This window comes from Lygodium microphyllum, chromosome 17, assembly GCF_053477565.2.
Source record: "Lygodium microphyllum isolate KBCC chromosome 17, Lygodium_microphyllum_v1.1.10, whole genome shotgun sequence".
In the NCBI taxonomy this organism is placed as follows: Eukaryota; Viridiplantae; Streptophyta; class Polypodiopsida; order Schizaeales; family Lygodiaceae; genus Lygodium; species Lygodium microphyllum.
In genome coordinates, this window is record NC_141151.1 from 9,795,933 (window position 1) to 9,813,978 (window position 18,046).

The following is an 18,046-nucleotide window of genomic DNA, read 5'->3' on the forward strand; positions in this document are numbered from 1 at the left end:
GACAGTTCTACATTCCAAAGAACCAGTAATAGTTTCAAAGAGAAGGTCCCGGTCCCGGTCCCGGTCCTAGAGGTAATTCTGAAAGTCAAATTACATTTACCTTTCAAGGAAAGACAGTAAGATCAAGTAAACTAAGCATCCTGGCAACTTGTAAAAGACCCATAATCACATTCCCCCCAGGATACTAGAAGAGATTCAACATGAACCAAAATAACCTATTATAAACATGACAGTTCTACCTTCCAGAGAACCCAGTAATAGTTTCAAAGAGAAGGTCCCAGTCCCAGAGGTAATTCTGAAAGTCAAACTACATTTACCTTAAAAGGAAAGACAGTAAGATTGAGTAATCTAAGCATCCTGGCAACTTGTAAAATGCCCATAATCACCTTCCTCCCCAGGATACTAGAAGAGATTCAACATGAACCAAAATAATGTATTATAAACATGTTCCATTTAAAGACAAGGTACACTGGCCTTCCTCCCCAGGATACTAGAAGAGATTCACCGTGGACCAAAATTACCTACTATAAACACAAACCATTTAAAAGACAAGCTATGCTGTATTATCATCAATGAAGGTCAAGGCACACCCGCAGGGGGGTGGAAGTTTTGGAGGGTGCAAGTCTGAGTTGCTGGCGAGGATTACTTATTACATCTCCATATAAAAATAAAAGAATGTTTCTGAAATACAAGCAAATTCTATTTTACAAGAAATTATCAAAATCCCAACTAGGTTAGGCCAAAACAGTAAACCGTTTACATGCCGCTACCTACAAGCTTCTGTGACACCAGCACTCCGAGAACATTGAAGGCATCACCTTTTAGCCTCCTCAAGGACTCATGGCTGAGAACAGCTTTGACTTTTTGCAGTCTGATCTGTTTGGCATACTGAACTGCTACAGAGTGAAGTCACCATCTGGTCCACCAGTCAGTAAAATAGTGACTGAGGCAACCCCAGTGAAGCAATGCAGACACCCCAACTACCACTTCCATGAAAGATAAATCCCTTTCAAAACAGGGAGATCCTCATCCCATAAGCTCAGCAACACATGCAACGAGCCCAGAGTGACTTCTGTTTAATGTCCTCATCTGCAGACTTCGGGCTTATTGCTTGACGAACTGTGCTCAACACTTCATTACCAGCTCCTGGCATTGTCCGGATTTTCTGTATCATCTTCTTCACAATGGGACTAAGCTTGGGAGATGGTAAGCCGGAAGCTTTTGATTTTGGAGAGCTCCCATTACTTCCAACTGTTGGAAAGTTATGTGTTTCCCTTTGAGAGAAATCCTGTCCTGCTGAAACAGGCCCTGCACTTACCCTAGGCAACAATGAGCTCCTTGTTATCTCTTGAGGTGAAGGTGCAATCAAGTCAAAATTGGCTTCCCACTTCTCATGCCCAGAATCTCCCGATAGAGTATTCTTACTATTGTAAGTAGGCATGGATGCCTCAAACAGAGCATGAGTTTCTGGATCAACAAGGCTCATGAAGGAAGGTGCTTCAAATGCTTCCACTTTCCCATTAGATGTTTGCCAATTTTGCTGCGTCTGTTGACTTACTGCCTCCAGTTCAATGATTTTTGAGTTTGAATTATGCTCATTGATCCCACCTGATTCACCTGTTACATCAAGTGTCAGATTTACAATCAAGATAATTTTGCAAAATATTACTGGAAAAGTCTAGCAACCAATGCTCATGAGCTTCTCTCATAAGAGTAAGTGTGAGTTTTGTGTAGGGAATTTGTTTTTCTTCTGAAACAAGCTAAACAATACCATTTTAAATACAAGCTACTACTTAATCATGCCTTGGCAAAACCAAATCCCTGGACACATGCTCTAAAGGCAGCAGATGGCTGCTCAATAACTTTTTTTATTTTTCACATCACTGTTTGATATTTATGGCATTTTTATGTGTATGACCGTTTTTCCTTTGGCAAGATAAAGTGTGGTAATTATATTGCTCAATAGAACATTAAAGAAGTACAAGAGTTGGACAGCCTAGCTGGAAACCCCCCCCCCCCCCCCAAAAAAAAACACACACAATCACATAGGTACAAGGCCTTTCAAGCAATCCAAGGGGGATAGGGGAAAGAAGCCAAAGAACAGTGTTACTAATCAATGGAAGTGGCATCATCCAAAAAAGGGTTCATTCCTTGGTCTTAAACTTCACTTTTAACTCATATGTGCTTGCATCTCAAGTTAATATCATTCACACCTGGTATAGCTTCTTCATTTGTATCAGCATCACCACCCAACTGTTCTTTGGGATCTGATAAAGCAAATGTGTGAGGATCCTGTTGCAGCCGAGACATCGAGGAACTTCCCAAGCCACACAAACCATCCTTTTCAGAGAAGTTACTCATTCTATCCAAGCCTTCTGTAAAAGGGTTTCCAGGTGAAGCAAAACTGAAAGCATTCTGCTCCTCTGATAAGGGTTCTGCCACTTGACTTGTCATAGGTAAATTTTCATTCTCCTTCCCTTTTGTTTCCAGTCCATCTTCCAACAGCTGCTCCCAAAGTTCGAGTTGTCGTGTTGGAGTACTGTTACCTGTTCCATGCCATCAATGAGGTGTTTGAAACTCGGAAGGGAAAGAGCAAAAGCATGTGAGACAATCCACGATGAGCTGAACTTAAATTGTCATGTAAAATCTCAATATCAAAGAAACAGTTTTAGTAAAACAGTTGATAGGCTTGAAGTAGCTTAGCATTAAAAGGGGTCCATAAAAATGAACTAATTGTCACCCGAAGAAACATTGTCAAGGTCATTGGATCATGCAGAATGGCTTTCTTCCCCCCACTATACAAGTACACAGATTAAGACAGATAATCAAGCATTCAAGACAGATATCTTCCGATCACAATTCTTGCATTGTGAGTGAAGTAGCGATCTGGATTCTTAGTAACATTAGTAATTTTTGGAACATAGTTCAAACTTCGACTGTTCTTACTAAGCGGAAAGAATCAGCTCTTGCCAAATGAATATGACCCATTAGGAAACCAAATTATATTATGGTCTTTCTCCAAAATCAGTACGAAGGGAAAGATCGACCTAGTCCAAATACAAATTTGTATGTAGCAGGCTGCAGCAGATTGATTAAATCAGCAGGCCAATAAATGCAAATGTATGTCCTTCATGAATTTCGAACATGCACTATGGCAGCTCTGGGCTAGACATGTACGTACTCAAAGGCTCCTCTTCCACATCAAAACGATGCCAACCTTCCAAAACATTGCTAAGGAGTGCTGTATCTCCTATTGATATGTCTTGCTCTTGTCCATTTGTTGTGAAATCCAACAGGTACAATTTCTGCAGGTTTCATCCAGTATCTAATATTAATCAAGTTCCACACATGGATAAACCAAAAGAGAAAGTGAAAATGATATTGAGAGAGTTGTAAAACATGATGCAAAATGAAAACAGCAAGCTAAAGGACAGTTGCCAACATGAAGCCTTATGTTTCACAACTCTGTAACTCAGTTCAAAAGCAATGCAGTGCAATACATGCTTCTTGTCTTGAACTGAAAATGTTTGCTCACAGGAACTGAAGTGCCTTCTCCATTTTCTATTGTTGATTGACTGTGAAAACCAGTAAGGTTGTGATTTTGAGCATTTGCCTTGCTATCAACAATGACATCATTGACCGTAACTCCTGCATTAGTTTCTCTATCATTTGATGAGCCTATGTTGCTGCAGTCAGATACATCCTTCGGTATACCTGAAGGCTTCTGCAATTTTGCAGCACTGTCATCTCCCTGCTCACCTGTCAACTGTTCTACTTTTACTGGAATTGCATTTTGTACATGATCTTTTGAATCATTATTTATATCCGCAAAAAACTCAAGCTCCCTAGCACTTTCACCATGTCCTACTAAATTTCTTGATATGTTGCCATCGTGATCAAGCTTGATATTCTGCACATTGCTCTCATAGGGTGCTTCTGGAACATCAGTAGATTGGGTAACCCATTTACCATCTACGCCTAAGTCTGAAGTTGCACTAACAGGAAGTGTGGTAGGAAATTCTGTGTCTGGGAGACTCATAAACATTTTTGCACTATCAGACCCATTCCTAGAGTCTTTTGTGACATGGCTAGTTTCAGACAAATGTCTGACATCAACAGGTTCTTCTTCTGTTGTTGACTCTATTGTGCTGGAAATCAAAGAGACTTGTGAATGTGCCTCACTGTCTTGGGGTGTGACTGCATCTAGTATTTCAGCATCTATGTGATTTCCATTCTGCTCAATACCAGAGTGTATCTCTTCCATCACTGCTGGTAACAACTTCCCTGTGCAAATAAGGCACAAAAAATTAGTATTTAGTGCAGCACATTGCCAAATGCAATATAGTCAAGAAATCTGAAAATATACAAATTTATAAACATGAAATTTCTTTGGCCAGATGAGCTTGTTTATAAGCCCTATCTAACCTTGATCATTGGTCAGGTCATGTGGACTTGTTGGAGGCTTTTTATGAATAGCTGATACCAGTGTGCTTGTTGCCTCTTCTTGATCTGATGTTGGGGACATTTCCTCACTCTCCTGAGCAAGGTGATCTGCATTTGACTTGTATCTGTTGATCTCAAGCAAACAAGGCTCCGTTACAGACAATAGAACACCCCCCATCCTCAAGTCATAAAACACTATAAAACGACTCCGAGATAGCTACCTGCAAGACAATAATGAGCTAAGGCTGGCAATATTGCACTCTCTCTCTCTCTCTCTCTCTCTCTCTCTCTAATAGGTAATTGTATTTATTACGAAAAAAGTACAAGATTACATGATTACAAGATGCAAGATGGCTCTAGGACATTGTGCATAAACCCGCTTTACAAAAGATCATAACTCACTGAGTACAAAAGTCACAGCAAAGAAGCAGCAAAGGTTGCCATATGCCAAGGAGCTAAATCCTCCCTAGGGAGAAGATCAGCATGCTGCACAAGATCCAACTGCCAATGTAGAAGACCCTTGAGTTTGGCTATATACCCCTGGATGCCTGCGGCAAAGTCAAAGACAAAAGCATTCCAAGCAATCCAATTATGCCAACAGCCCCAAAATCTGAAAATATCCCAACTGGGGTGGGATATTTGGCCAAAAACCCAATCAAAAGGGCGTAGCTATAGACCAACAACCATTTGCCAAATATCTGTCAAAAGAGCCCAAATTTTCCTAGCCAAAGGACAGGAAATAAAGCTATGATGTGAAATTCCACGCTGGTTGTACAAAAAAAGTAGTTGCCATTTGAGATTCAATGCTTAGAAAGGGCCGAAGCAAGGGGAAGCCCATCAATGATCACTCTCCAAAGAAAGACCTTGCATTTGAACGAGGTCTTGTTCAATCATCCTTTCGTCACACTCATTTTCCACCAAGCCTTGAATTTATGCATGCCCCAAATCACATTGGCTTTAGTAACCAACCAATGCTTGTCCTTAATCAAGATATGATACAACTAGTTAGTTGAAGCCTTTTGAAGACACAGACAACTAGCAAGATCCCAATCTTGCCAAGGGCAATCTGAGTCAAGTGCAGGAAAAGGATGCATCAACGTTTCAATTTGGCCCCATAAGTCGCAACACAAGGAATCTAGAAAAGTCTCCTCACCATACGAAAAGACATCAGCCACCCACGGCTCATCAAAGTAGCATCCTTAACAGAAGACAAACCCAAACATGCCATACGATTGAACTTGGGTCTATCCTCCTATTTCCCATCCCAAGATAGCAACCGCAACACCGCCAAAAATTCAGCTGAAATGAATTTGCCTCCAAATGATCCTCTACAAGATGCCAACAGGCCTTTTGAAGAACGCGCCTCCAAGAAGAAACCAAATGATTTACCAAAATGGAGGGTATGGAAAAGTGAGTATCTGAATTAAGAATGTGCCACCATGATGCATGTATGCTAGTGTTACCATGTACAATACCTCGGTCTTCCAAAAAGAAAGGGACTATAAAGACCCAAGAATGGTAATCGATACATATTGCTCTGAAGAGTTACCAATGAAGGGCCACCATATGCGTCTGTACATCCAAAATCACCCCACCACCCATGCTTTTGGGGGCGCAGACATGGCTTCAAGAAATCCAAGAGATACTTGTATGCAAGGAGTCCTTTTTCCACAACATAAAACCGATCTATTTGGTGAGTGCATTCAAAGAAGAGGTGTTCCAAGGTAGAAGTGGTAAAAAGTAGATAAGCATGGGTAGCATGATGGCCTGGGCTACTTTGAGGCATACATAAAAGGGCCATGCCTATGTTTTCCAACAAATAAATTTTGCCTCTATCTTTTAGGAGATCCATTTCTGCAAGTATTTTGATTGAGAATCAACACCCAAAGAATATCCCAAGTGTCTAACAGCATTGCCATGGGGCACCACCACCCCCTACCAAGATTGGATGTCAAATTCAATGCAACTGATGAGGGATGATTTTGCAGCATTAACATGGAGACTAGAAGCATGCCCAAACAATCCAAACATCCTATGCCTTGCAAAGATTGTCCTTCTCTGCATGCAAGATCATGAACGTGTCATCTACTAGCGACTGTGCAGCGAAATGTTGTCCAAAAGGAATAGATAAACTGCCACTTGTCCAATGATGAGCACAAGATGCATTGCCAAGGCAAAAAACAAAGGGCTCAATGGACAGCCCTATCGGACCAAGCATGCAATGGGGAAGGGGTCAATAACACTATCATTTAACAAAACCCTGGAAGAAGCTGTCAAAAGTGGTGCAACAATGGAAGCATAGGCAAGTGCTGAAATAATCTGCTGAACACAAGACAGAAGAAAAAGAACAAAAGAACACTGCAAAGAAAGAGAACTCAAAGATGTGCTTGGAAAATGGAATCCATATACCAAACACAAGAATGGCGTGTACAACAGTGAGTCACTAGCTGTGTGGGTATTGGCACTGGCTCCTCTCTCCAATAAGAATGCCACCTAAAGAATGATGATGATAGAATGAGAGGAGGAGCCACTGAATAAATAGACCCAAAATATGCCAAATATGGCAGCTAGTTGGCCAGCATTAAATGCAAGTCAGCCAGCAATAAATGCCAAGATAATCACTAAAATGACCACTATAAAATTCCTAAATTACCGAATAATATCAATCATAGCCCAAACTCACACATGAGCTAACTAAACTACTAACAACCTCTCTCAAATCATGGGCGATCTGATACAATACAATGATTTAATGATAATCAAATACAACAAAAAACCACCAGAGCAAAACCATGGATACCCAAGTAGTGGATGATCAAGCCACCACCAAGGTGCCTCGAAGAGAATCTGAGGTCAATGTCGATCGTACCAGCTCTTGAAAATAGAGAAGAGTCATATAATAGATCTCCGTGTCTGTCAACAATGTCTCCCAGTAGCAAACAAGACTATCTTGTCAAAAATGCCTTTGAACATATGTGACCATGGATTCCCCGCCTTTCGCCAAGACTGCCAAAGTGTTCTCTCATGTGAGCTCAAGACTAGAAGCCAAGCCTGCTCTCTATTAAATAACAATCCATCATGAACCTAGATGTCAATCCTAGCTCCAAGATTTGAACCTGCCAAACTTCAGTCGATGCATCAAGAACATCCATCTTTGAAACCTATGCACTTGTATACCTGTAGAGAGGAGGCACGGCTGCCCGATCTCACCACCCTCTCACACTTCCTCTCTAGCACCCGAGACTTGTGAGGGATGACCGCACCACCTGGACTAGAAAGCAACTCAGGAAGAGGCAATATAGTATCAACAATCGTGTGGTGGGGAGACTTACTTGAGTTGTTGCGCCAAACACACATTGTATACACAAGAGGAAGCTCACTCAAGAACACAATAAGAGATGGAGGCCAAAAACGTTTTTTTGCTGATTTCTTCTCACTCAAGAATACAATAAGAGATGGAGGCCAAAAACGTTTTCTTGCTGATTTCTTCTTCTTCTTCCACACGCTATACAATGTACACAAAGTATAGATAAGATACAACATAAAGGAAAGTGGCCTACTAAGTCAAACAGTGCATAACAAACTACACTAATCGATTGGTGCTATATCTTTGCCAGCTGTAGGTAGGTGTAACAAACTAAATATAATAAGTGATAAGTCAGTGGCCATATGAGTATCATAATAACCACCAACGTACTAAGAGTAGACGTGCGGACCCATCTAGCCAAGCGGTCCATCATCAATGTCCACACGTATTAAGCTTGCCATCTCAACACTCCTCCTCAAGCTCAACTCTATCTCTGCAACTCCAAGTAAGCTTTGGAACTTCCGAAGCTTCTCTACACCCAATACCTTTGTGAAAATGTCAGCTATATGATCCTGTGTGCTGAAATATACCAAGTCAATCTCTCCTGCAAGTACCTTCTCTCTCACAAAGTGGTAGTGCACCTCAATGTGTATTGTCCTAGCATGGAACACTGGATTCCTAGCTAGTTGTATGCTGCTCATGTTGTCACAATGGATAACAACTAGATCATCTCCCTGCACATCCAAATCACCTAATAACTTTTGCAGCCATACCACCTCACATACTACCATAGCAGCACCTCTATACTCAACCTTTGTACTCAATAAAGCAACTATAGGTTGCTTTTTGCTGCTCATCCATGATCTCATCCTCATGAATGTCACTTTCCACAACCTATATGTCAAATGAAACCTGATCCCAAACTAAATCATAAAAAGCTAAATGCCGAACAGGCTATAAAAATATAATCAAGGCCATTCCAAGAAGCTCCAAAAAATAGTTGTGACACATGCAAACAATGGACTGTGGATCTATAACCATGTGCCCATTTGTATGTAGTAGTCTAATCATATTCTCATGAGCAAGGGAAGGATGCAGACCCTGAAAGAATTTATGAGACTGGCAAGAGGCATCTTGCAAATTGTCAATCAAAGATTTCAATTTAGTCTACTGATAACATCTCAATTAGAACTGTTGGATAAGATCAACCAATCGCATAGCTAGCGAGGACAAGAATGTATCATCCAAGGATTGAAAAAGCAATGAACCCACCAAGGCTAATAGTTTCTCTGCTGCTTGTTGACGTTGTTTGCAAAGGGATGCATGAAAGATACCATATTGTCAAGCAAACCTTTATACATTACCAATCAATTGCTCAAAGAAGTGAGCTCTTCTTGACAAGAAATCAAACACGAATCAATCAAGCAATTGCCCCATATAACCATTGAAAAAGTGATACTTCCAATAAGAAGAATTGAAGCACAATGAAAGCTTGCCTAAAAACTGCACAGAAGAAACCACTGACTTTGCAAGCATCTCAAACTACATATGAAAATGATCCGACAAAGCGTAGCTTTGCAAAACTTGCATGTCCAAGATCTCTCGCATAAAGGCATCATCATGCATGACATAGATACGATTCAATCTAGACCATGTATTGATATGTTGCACCCGAGTGCAATGCCTCTGAAACATACATCACCATGGATTCCCCGCCTTTGGCCAAACCGCCAAAGTGTCCCCTCATGTGAGCTCAAGACTAAGAGCCAAGTCCACTCACTATCAAATAAACAGCCCATCATGAACCTAGATGTCACTCCTAGCTCTAGGATTTGAACCTCCCACACTTCAATCGATGCGTCAGGGAAGTCCCTCTCTAGATCATGTGCATCTGTATAGATATATAGACAAGGCGCGGCCGCCCCATCTCACCAGCCTCTCACTCCCTCTCTAGCACTAGAGAGTCATGGGGCATGCCATCATTACCACCACTAGAAAGCAATTGAGGAAGGGGCCATCAATCCCTTCTTGCAATACGAAGAAGCTGATCCTTTCTACACCTTGGACTGCTCCTTGGCCGAAGGATCAGAGGCTGAGTCGAAGGCAGATGATGACTCATCGTCGGAGCCCACATCCCGCTTCGTCATCTTCTCCTTCTTCCTGGAAGCTACTAACTCTTTGCAATCCTTCTGTAAATGACATTTTTTCCCACAATGGTAACATTGGGTCTTCGACTTATTCTTCTTCTTTGAACCCCTCTCTGAAGCTGCAAGAGCCTTACTAAAACCTGACAAAAGCCGCCCCTGTAACCACAACGATGCCTCATGCTTAAGCAACATCGAGGTCATATGTGTAAAACTAATAGGAGTTGATGATGTCTATGCCCTCAAAGCATTTGCCACTCCATCGAACACCAAAGGGAGTTTGAAGAGTACAAGGCCAATAAGATGAGCCTCTGGAAGGATAGACTACATTTGCTAAAGCTAGTCTTGGATATGGGTCACATGAAGTAGAAAAGATTGAATAGTACCACTTACATCAAACAGAACTTGCTAGAGCTGTCCATAAAGTGTAACTGCCCTCATGGTGAAAGGTGTCGCGTACATCAGCTACAACTTCGTCCATACTTCAAAAGATGTCTTGCAAGAGGTAACCGTCGGTAGGACGTCATTGGAAATACAACAAAGCAAGGCCGAGTAAGCACGTGCGTTGTCTAAATCCCATGTAAGCATCGCTTCCTCATGGTTGTCGTCATCAAAATCAATTGAAACAAGAGAAGGCTACTGAGGACGTTCAATAGCTCCCCAAACCATGTACCATAACCCCTTTTGCATACCTTCATCACTCCATGTAAGATAATCAAGGCCATATAACTTATTATCAGTGGACGTACATAGAGGAGCCATCTGTAGAGGATTTAAAAGAGAAGCAAAGAAAATAAGATATTTGGAGAGGGAACACGGCCAAACCACAAGCACAGACTACAAAAAATGAGAGTTCACATGCAGTATTCACTAAATTCTGACAAGAACAAGAAAAAATCTGATGCTTAAAGTCAAAAAATCAGTCAAAAACTGCCAAAACGGCCTAATAATGAAGTCACCCAGCTAGAAGGAGATGTAGAGATACCAAAACACAAGCTGGAACTAACATGTAGGCAAGAGAGGAGCTAATGCAATTGGTACAAACATTGAAAGTCAGTAAAAAATGCACGAAAAACAAGTCGCCTAGTCGGAGCAGCAGTTGCCTAAACAGTATTGGTCAAAACAGTCCTGAAATCAACAAAGAAAAAAAAACAGGAGGACAAAACCTGAAATCTGATACCATGTTAGAAGTGGAGCAGCAATGGAAGCATAAACATCTGCTATAAAAAACTGTTGAAACACAAGACAAAAGAGAAAGGGAAAGAAAGAACACTAAAGAACACACTACAAATGAGAACTCAAATGTATGCTCGGGAAATGGAATCCATATATCCAACACAAAACAGTCGCATACAATAGTGAGTCACTGGTTGCGTGGGCACTGGCACTAGCTCCTCTCTCTACGGGGTCTCCACACGTGATGACAAATGAGTGACTAAATGAGGAGCCTAAATGTGTGGGACAAAAATATGTCCTCAATATGATCAGGTCAGCCAGCATTTAATGCTGGTCAACCAGCAATAAATGTTAAATATGACCAAAATGAAGACCATAACAAATGCCTAAAATATCCTAAATAATATGCCCAACCTCTACATGCATAGACTCACACATGAACTAACATATCTGCTAATAGAGATAGCACTTGCACCAAGTAGTGTTGAGTTAACATAAGTATCATATGCTGAATTAACCACTTAAATAGCCCCAAAAATGCTTAATTAATAAAACCCTAAAATGGTGCACAGTTCAAGAGAGTTTTAAAATGGTGCACTGTACAAGGTCCTAAAACTTTCTATAAATAGACATGCTACCCTCCATTCAGCCCAATCTCGTTTTTGCAAGGTTTCACACCCTCTAGCTTCATTGCCCACACCCCGTTCATGGAGGACATCTCAACCAAAGCTGCCCATTATTATCTACATCAATTTGCACCTGTTTCTAGCCGCTTCCTTGCCGATTCGCACTATTTCTAGCTAGGTGATTGCTATTGATTGCCACACTATTTTTGTACAACATGTCCATGTCAACATATTTCTACGTTTGCAAGCCCCAACTGCCACCAAGCCATCAACGACCACTTTCTAGCTATCACCATCAATCTGCTTCTGCTACCACATCATCTACTACTTGTGTTTATTGTGCAAACTGCTGCCACAACATCAGTAAAATCTATGTTTGCAGTTTTCTCTCTCCTCTACCTATCTAGCACACACTCCCGCTCAACACCTCTATCTTGGTCCTCCAGACATGAGAGTTGGGGATACAATTTTCATTCCTTCACGTTTTGTTTGCTACATGAGCATTGTATATTCAACATTCAATCATTGATTCAGATTTCCATTGTGTTCATTGCCTCTGAGTTACCCTAACCCTAACTATGTTTCTTTGATTTTATGCTTTGTCGTACACTTTCATTTATATTTCTACATTAGGGTATTTCTTTACAAGTAGAAGCAAAAATATATCATCAATCATCAAAGATCAAGATCTCCAACCCAATCAAACCATCCATCCCTACAACACCAAATTGATGTTTCCTAAAACTATAGGATAGAAGATGCAAGGTTAAAAGTTCCCTTAAGGAATTGAAGAATCCGCAAAGTAGTCGGCTTATAAACCCTACAAGCAGACCATCCAAAAAACATAGATCAATCAAAGTGTTAAGTAGCCAAATCAAGAATCCAATCAGCTACTCATAGCTAAAAGCATCAATAGTTGGTGAATCTGCATGGACCAAAACCTTCCACTTATGATCAATAGGAGTGAAGATGGTATGTCATGCAGTCATCTTGAAGGCAGTCAAAAGCTCTTGCATAAACTACTTTTGAGAGGAAAAGACCCCCTCCTCACTTTGTCGTATCTCTTGACCTAAAAAGAAATGTTGAAGACCCATGTTGGTCATCCCAACTTCTAATCTAGGGCATTCTTGGTTTGCTTGACTATTTAGATATAATCACCTGTAAGTATGAGGTCATCCACAGAAATAGTGTGTCAACTGGCCGAGGTGTGAACGTACAAATTCAGATCAAAGTGTGCCCTCTGATACCCCAACCTCTTCCAAAGGAAGGTGTCAATCTCCACATTCCATGCTCAAGGATCTTGTTTGAGGTCATAAGGAGTCTTCTTCAACCTATACACCTTACCATTTGAGATCAAGAATCCAAGAGACTACTCAAAATAAATCTCCTCCTTCAAGTCTTCATTCAAAAATGTCAACTTTACATCTAGTTGGTAGGCCCGCCATCTCCTATGGCTAGCTAGCCAAGTACGGTAGAATGGTGGCCACCTGCACGATTGGAGCAAATGTGTCATCAAAATCTATTGCTTTTGAGCAAAACCTTTGGCCTCCAAGCAACCTTGTGTTTGACCAACATACTATTACTAGGATATTTGCTCTTGAAGATCCACTTCACTTCAATCACCATGCAATGAGCAAGAGTCACAAGGACAGGAATTTTCAACTCAATGCTCTTTCGATACTTAAGTTGTGCACGAGTGGTGTGCACATGTGAGAAATGTGTGTCACAATGGCATACAAACCTAACTTCGACAATGAGAGACATTGGCAAAAGTTGTAAACAAGTGCCAATGAGTGTCTAGTGTCAAATCTCAGTCAAGTCTCAAAAGTTAAACAATATACTCTTTCTTCCTATCTATCCTTGTCTCTCATCTTTTACATATGTTCTCTCTCTCTCTCTCTCTCTCTCTCTCTCTCTCTCTCTCTCTCTCTCTCTAGACATGCTAATGTTGCCCTTCATCGCAGATTCTTTTATGCTAAGGACATTCCTCATTGTCCAATGAGTAGTCCATACTTTTTGAACATGGTGAAAGAAATTGGGATAGTTGTGCCACACATTGTCTTCAATCTTGATCATTGAATACCTTATTGGTAGATTGTAGTGGCTATTTTGTAGAATCAAAAATTGTTGAAATAATGAAATTCTAGTTTTCATTCAACTTGTTAGCTTAGTTACTCAGTTTGGCATAACATACTAGATGTAGATATATTTTTACTATTGTGTAAAATTAAAATTAGGCAACGTATGATTCAACCATACTCTAATCATACTTTCATACCCATCTACATGTAACGTATGATTGGCATATGAAAAAACTATGGTTTTGTGTTTTGCGTCTGAGTTCACTTCATTTTGGTCATGGTTATATAGTATATATTTTCTTTTGCAAACCCTAGTGTATCTCCATACCGCATAGACTCCTAATGTCCCTCACTAACTTGGTTCTAAATGTTTAATGGTTTGCCTATATGTTCATACCCCATTGACACGTTAGATGCAAGCTTATCATTGTCTTGGAGTGGCAACTCCCCCAAGCCCCTTTCACCAATACAATCAAGAAGAGATTACACACCATCCTCTCCTCCAATGAGTATCCACCACTTGCTCACATGTTCCCTCTATGTCCACCTCTCCATTAATAATTGAGTCTTATACCACCCTATATGAGAGAAGTGCACCCGTCATGGTGGAATATCATAGTCTAATGAGCTTTCAATGGTTTTGTGAACATCAATGCACCACATATTCTAGAGTAGGAGGTCTTTCTCATAACATTGAAATGTCTATCTAGGTCCAACCTACACACAAGGTATACTAATGTAGATATGAAACATAAAGAGATGGAAATCAAACTCACTTCCCAAAACCATAAAGCCAACTAGGCTCAATTGTCAAGCGTATAGCCAATAGCGAGCGAGAAGCACCAATGTCCCATACCACCAACCCATGGGCCAAGAGTCCACATAGAATTGCACAAGATATGGTATAAATGAGTACCTATGTTTTATTTATAAGACTCCTTATCTACCCTAGCCTTAGGGTGCACTCACACCTAATCACCATGTGTTAGCAAGTGTCCATCTTGGATATCTAAGAATATAGCAACTTTAGGGTCCATGGTTAACAATGGCATTAAAAAAGATACCATGGTAATCATCACACCTAGTACCATCCAAAGATGCAAGCATACAATGACCAGCCCTCATATTCACAAATAGATAAACTTATCTCTAACATGACTCATCATAAAATCTAAAGTACCACATCCGTCCTTATAGGATAATCCAATGTCTAAATCATCTATTTAGAGATTGTTGACCACCTCTGACTTACTACAAAGAGTGAACCACAAATTTCCCTTTAGAAGCAAAGCGCTCTCTCTCTCTCTCTCTCTCTCTCTCTCTCTCTCTCTCTCTCTCTCTCTCTCTCTCTCTCTCTCTCTCTCTCTCTCTCTACACACACACACACACACACACACACGGCAATCTCTACTACTTCTCTGAGAGAGAGAGAGAGAGAGAGAGAGAGAGAGAGAGAGAGAGATGAGCCGTCGGCAATATATGGACCACTCAAATCTGGAAGCCAGAATCTCCAAACTGACAAAAAATTGTCCTAAAGGTTCTAACATGCTGTGCATCAAAGTTAGGGTTTTCCTTACAACAAAAGCCCTACTGGAGGTGCGATGAAATTATGGAAGCCAAATATCTTAAGCCACCTCCGAGAAACAAAACAGTTACCTAAAATTAGTATCTGGATCCAGACTCGAGGACGCAATCTGTTCTCCGAATTTCATCCACACCATAGCCTGAATTTCCTAGCAAAGGTAGAAAATGCCTGTGTTCTCGAGTCAACATGTCTACATGAGCGGCACTACTGCGATCAGCGACTCAGGGCAGCTGTAATGTCAACCGAGAAAGCCCTGGATGTATGACTGCCGGATCAACAATTCTGTAGCGTGGCAAAAATGTGAAGCTCACGGGGGGGGCTGGTTCGAGAAAGGAAAGCTGCAAAGAAGACTGCGGGGATGCGCCCTTCGGGTAAGGAAGAAGAAGAAGCGTCCGTGAAGTGCTGTTTCAATTGATGGCGAGGAGACTTTGGGGGCGGGACGGGGAAGGGGGGGTCTCACGTCGCGATCCACCATCACCGTCGCACCATCGATCCAATTGAGAGAGAGCCCGTCTCACTTAATCACCTTTCCAAATTCCCGGGCCTTTCGGCAGCGCGTCCCTTTCTACCCGCGTTTAAAACCAGCCGACCCAACAGCAAACGTTATTTTCTTGCTTTAAATTTGTTGATCGAACCTTTGGATGATGGGGTGACATTGACATCCCCACACCCATCGGAAATTTGAACATCCCCTTGCTGTAACCCTTTTACTCAATAGTTTACGACCCTTCAAATATGTAGTGTGCTCCTTGTTTACTCATTCTCAAGGAAAATAGTTTACGATCCTTCGAATATGTAGTGTTGAGAGCATATAATATCGTGTTTCTAATTATATTAATTTGCAAAAGACAATAACATTAACCAATCGTAGGATGAGGTGTTGGCTTATGAACTCATTATCCTTATTATTGAGCTTTTTTTGTCATTTTCAACAAAAATAATCGATTATCCACGAAAAAGGTCTTGACATGTCAAAAAACTTGTTACGCATTAATGATACTAGCATTCCTTGAGTGTTGCAAATTTGTGAGGGAAGCAAAGTTGTCTCACTACCACTACCACATAGTACACCTTTGGTTTCCTCGCTTCTTCCTTGAACGTTGTATTTTGCGTTCCTCGTATTTCCCTTGTATTTCTCTCTCTCTCTCTCTCTCTCTCTCTCTCTCTCTCTCTCTCTCTCTCTCTCTCTCTCTCTCTCTCTCTCTCTCTCTCTCTCTCTCTCTCTCTCTCTCTCTCTCTCTCTCTATACATACCCACTTCTAACAAGCCACGCTTGTTGGCCTTTCTCTACCGCCACCCACGATGCCGTTCGTGTCACATATTGGTCCTTGCAACATGCATAGCATGCCACTCCTTGTCCTACAATTGCTTATGAACATGTATAACATGCATAACATTCGCAAAGAGTTGTTCGCCTTATCACCCATGCATTGGCTCTGCTTTGCTATTGGCTCCATGTTATTCAGTTCCAATTGCATGCTCCATAAAGAGTTTTTCGCCTTGTCACCCATGCATTGGCTCTGCTTTGCTATTGGCTCCACATTATTTAGTTCCAATTGCATGCTCCATGTGCTTTCGCTCCACCAAGGACTAGCCCTATTACTACTAAGTGAAAGGCTCTTGTTCACACTTCATAACTCCATTGGTCCTGTAGCTAGAGAGAGAGAGAGAGAGAGAGAGAGAGAGAGACCTTTCTGCCACTTCTGCCTATTGCTTAGTTTGTCCACTTCTCATTATAGCTTTGGGAGGCCCTTCAGAGGTTCAGGACTCCCAAAGTTACATCTAAAGTAATATATAATAGATACATATCACCCATAAGCATAGACTATCACTAGCCCTTTTGAAATCACATTAGGGTTTTATAAACAAAAATTAGGGCATATTCTATAACTTTGCGCTTATTTTGGAAATTTTGGAACTTCAATGATTTTGCAAAAGTTATGAGACCTTGTTGAATTTACTACCTACACCTTATCAAATTGCACAACAATCTTGTTCAAGCTTATGTGTACTCTTTCATTTGACTTTAACAAGCCAATACCACTACATGCATGAGGACAATCATCCTCAAATTGTCTTATAGTTTTAGATGCAATTTCAGAGTCACGTTTATAACATTTTTGGGAGCCAATCCAATGAAAACTTTTTGTATGTCTTTTTTATTACATTTGTAGCATTCAATTTTGTGTTATATTACAACCAAACAAACCATAGACTTTGTTCATAATTTTTCAAGTTAATATGTTACATTTTTGTGTCCCAATTACCCTATGATTTTGTAGGTATTTTCACTAAGCATTGCTGAGGTGATGGTTGTGAGGGGGAGGGTGTGTGATTGCAACTATTTTTGAAGAGAAAATGTGCCCCTAGCTAATGGCATGTGGCTAGTGGTGTTATCTTTTGTGTTTGATATTTGAATGGGTTTTTTTCCCTCTTTTTTCCAACCCACAAAAAACAAATGGCATAAGGTAATATTCCATGGAACACATGAGGTGCACATCTTCTAGTGTTGCAATTAAAGTGACCCTAGATTTTTTTTAAAAATAACCTTGCATCTAAAAATTTCAAAGTCTTTCCCAAATTTAAGCATTCATGCATTAAACCTCGTTGTCTTGTGAGCATTTCCCAAGCCTTTTGAGCTATTTAATAAAAGCTAAGGTTTATTATTGAGATTCATGGTAAGT

At 40.8% G+C, this 18,046-nt stretch overlaps 1 protein-coding gene across 2 annotated transcripts; it reads right to left on the reverse strand.

Annotated features, from left to right (window-relative positions):
- Window positions 1–540: 540 nt before the first annotated feature.
- LOC148021559 (uncharacterized) lies at window positions 541–15,891 on the reverse strand. 2 transcript variants are annotated; one of them, XM_087696985.1, is made up of 6 exons: window positions 15,434–15,891; window positions 4,426–4,568; window positions 3,536–4,284; window positions 3,182–3,305; window positions 2,214–2,546; window positions 541–1,617 (listed from the first exon to the last, which is right to left on the reverse strand). In XM_087696985.1, the coding sequence occupies exons 1-6, from the start codon at window positions 15,496–15,498 to the stop codon at window positions 1,040–1,042; spliced, it is 1,992 nt and encodes a 663-aa protein (XP_087553111.1). In that variant the 5' UTR covers window positions 15,499–15,891; the 3' UTR covers window positions 541–1,039. The 2 variants fall into 2 exon arrangements, with proteins under 2 accessions (XP_087553111.1, XP_087553112.1); XM_087696986.1 differs by having other exon boundaries at window positions 4,426–4,664.
- Window positions 15,892–18,046: the final 2,155 nt, after the last annotated feature.

Excerpts from the sequence above, each read along its gene's own strand:
- LOC148021559 (XM_087696985.1), bottom strand. The coding sequence starts at position 15,498 with ATGGTGTGGATGAAATTCGGAGAACAGATTGCGTCCTCGAGTCTGGAT. Across the intron at positions 2,547-3,181 it reads TGTGGAAGAGGAGCCTTTGA|GTAACAGTACTCCAACACGA; the intron begins GTACGTACATGT and ends GGCATGGAACAG. Across the intron at positions 1,618-2,213 it reads AAATGAAGAAGCTATACCAG|GTGAATCAGGTGGGATCAAT; the intron begins GTGTGAATGATA and ends TTGATGTAACAG.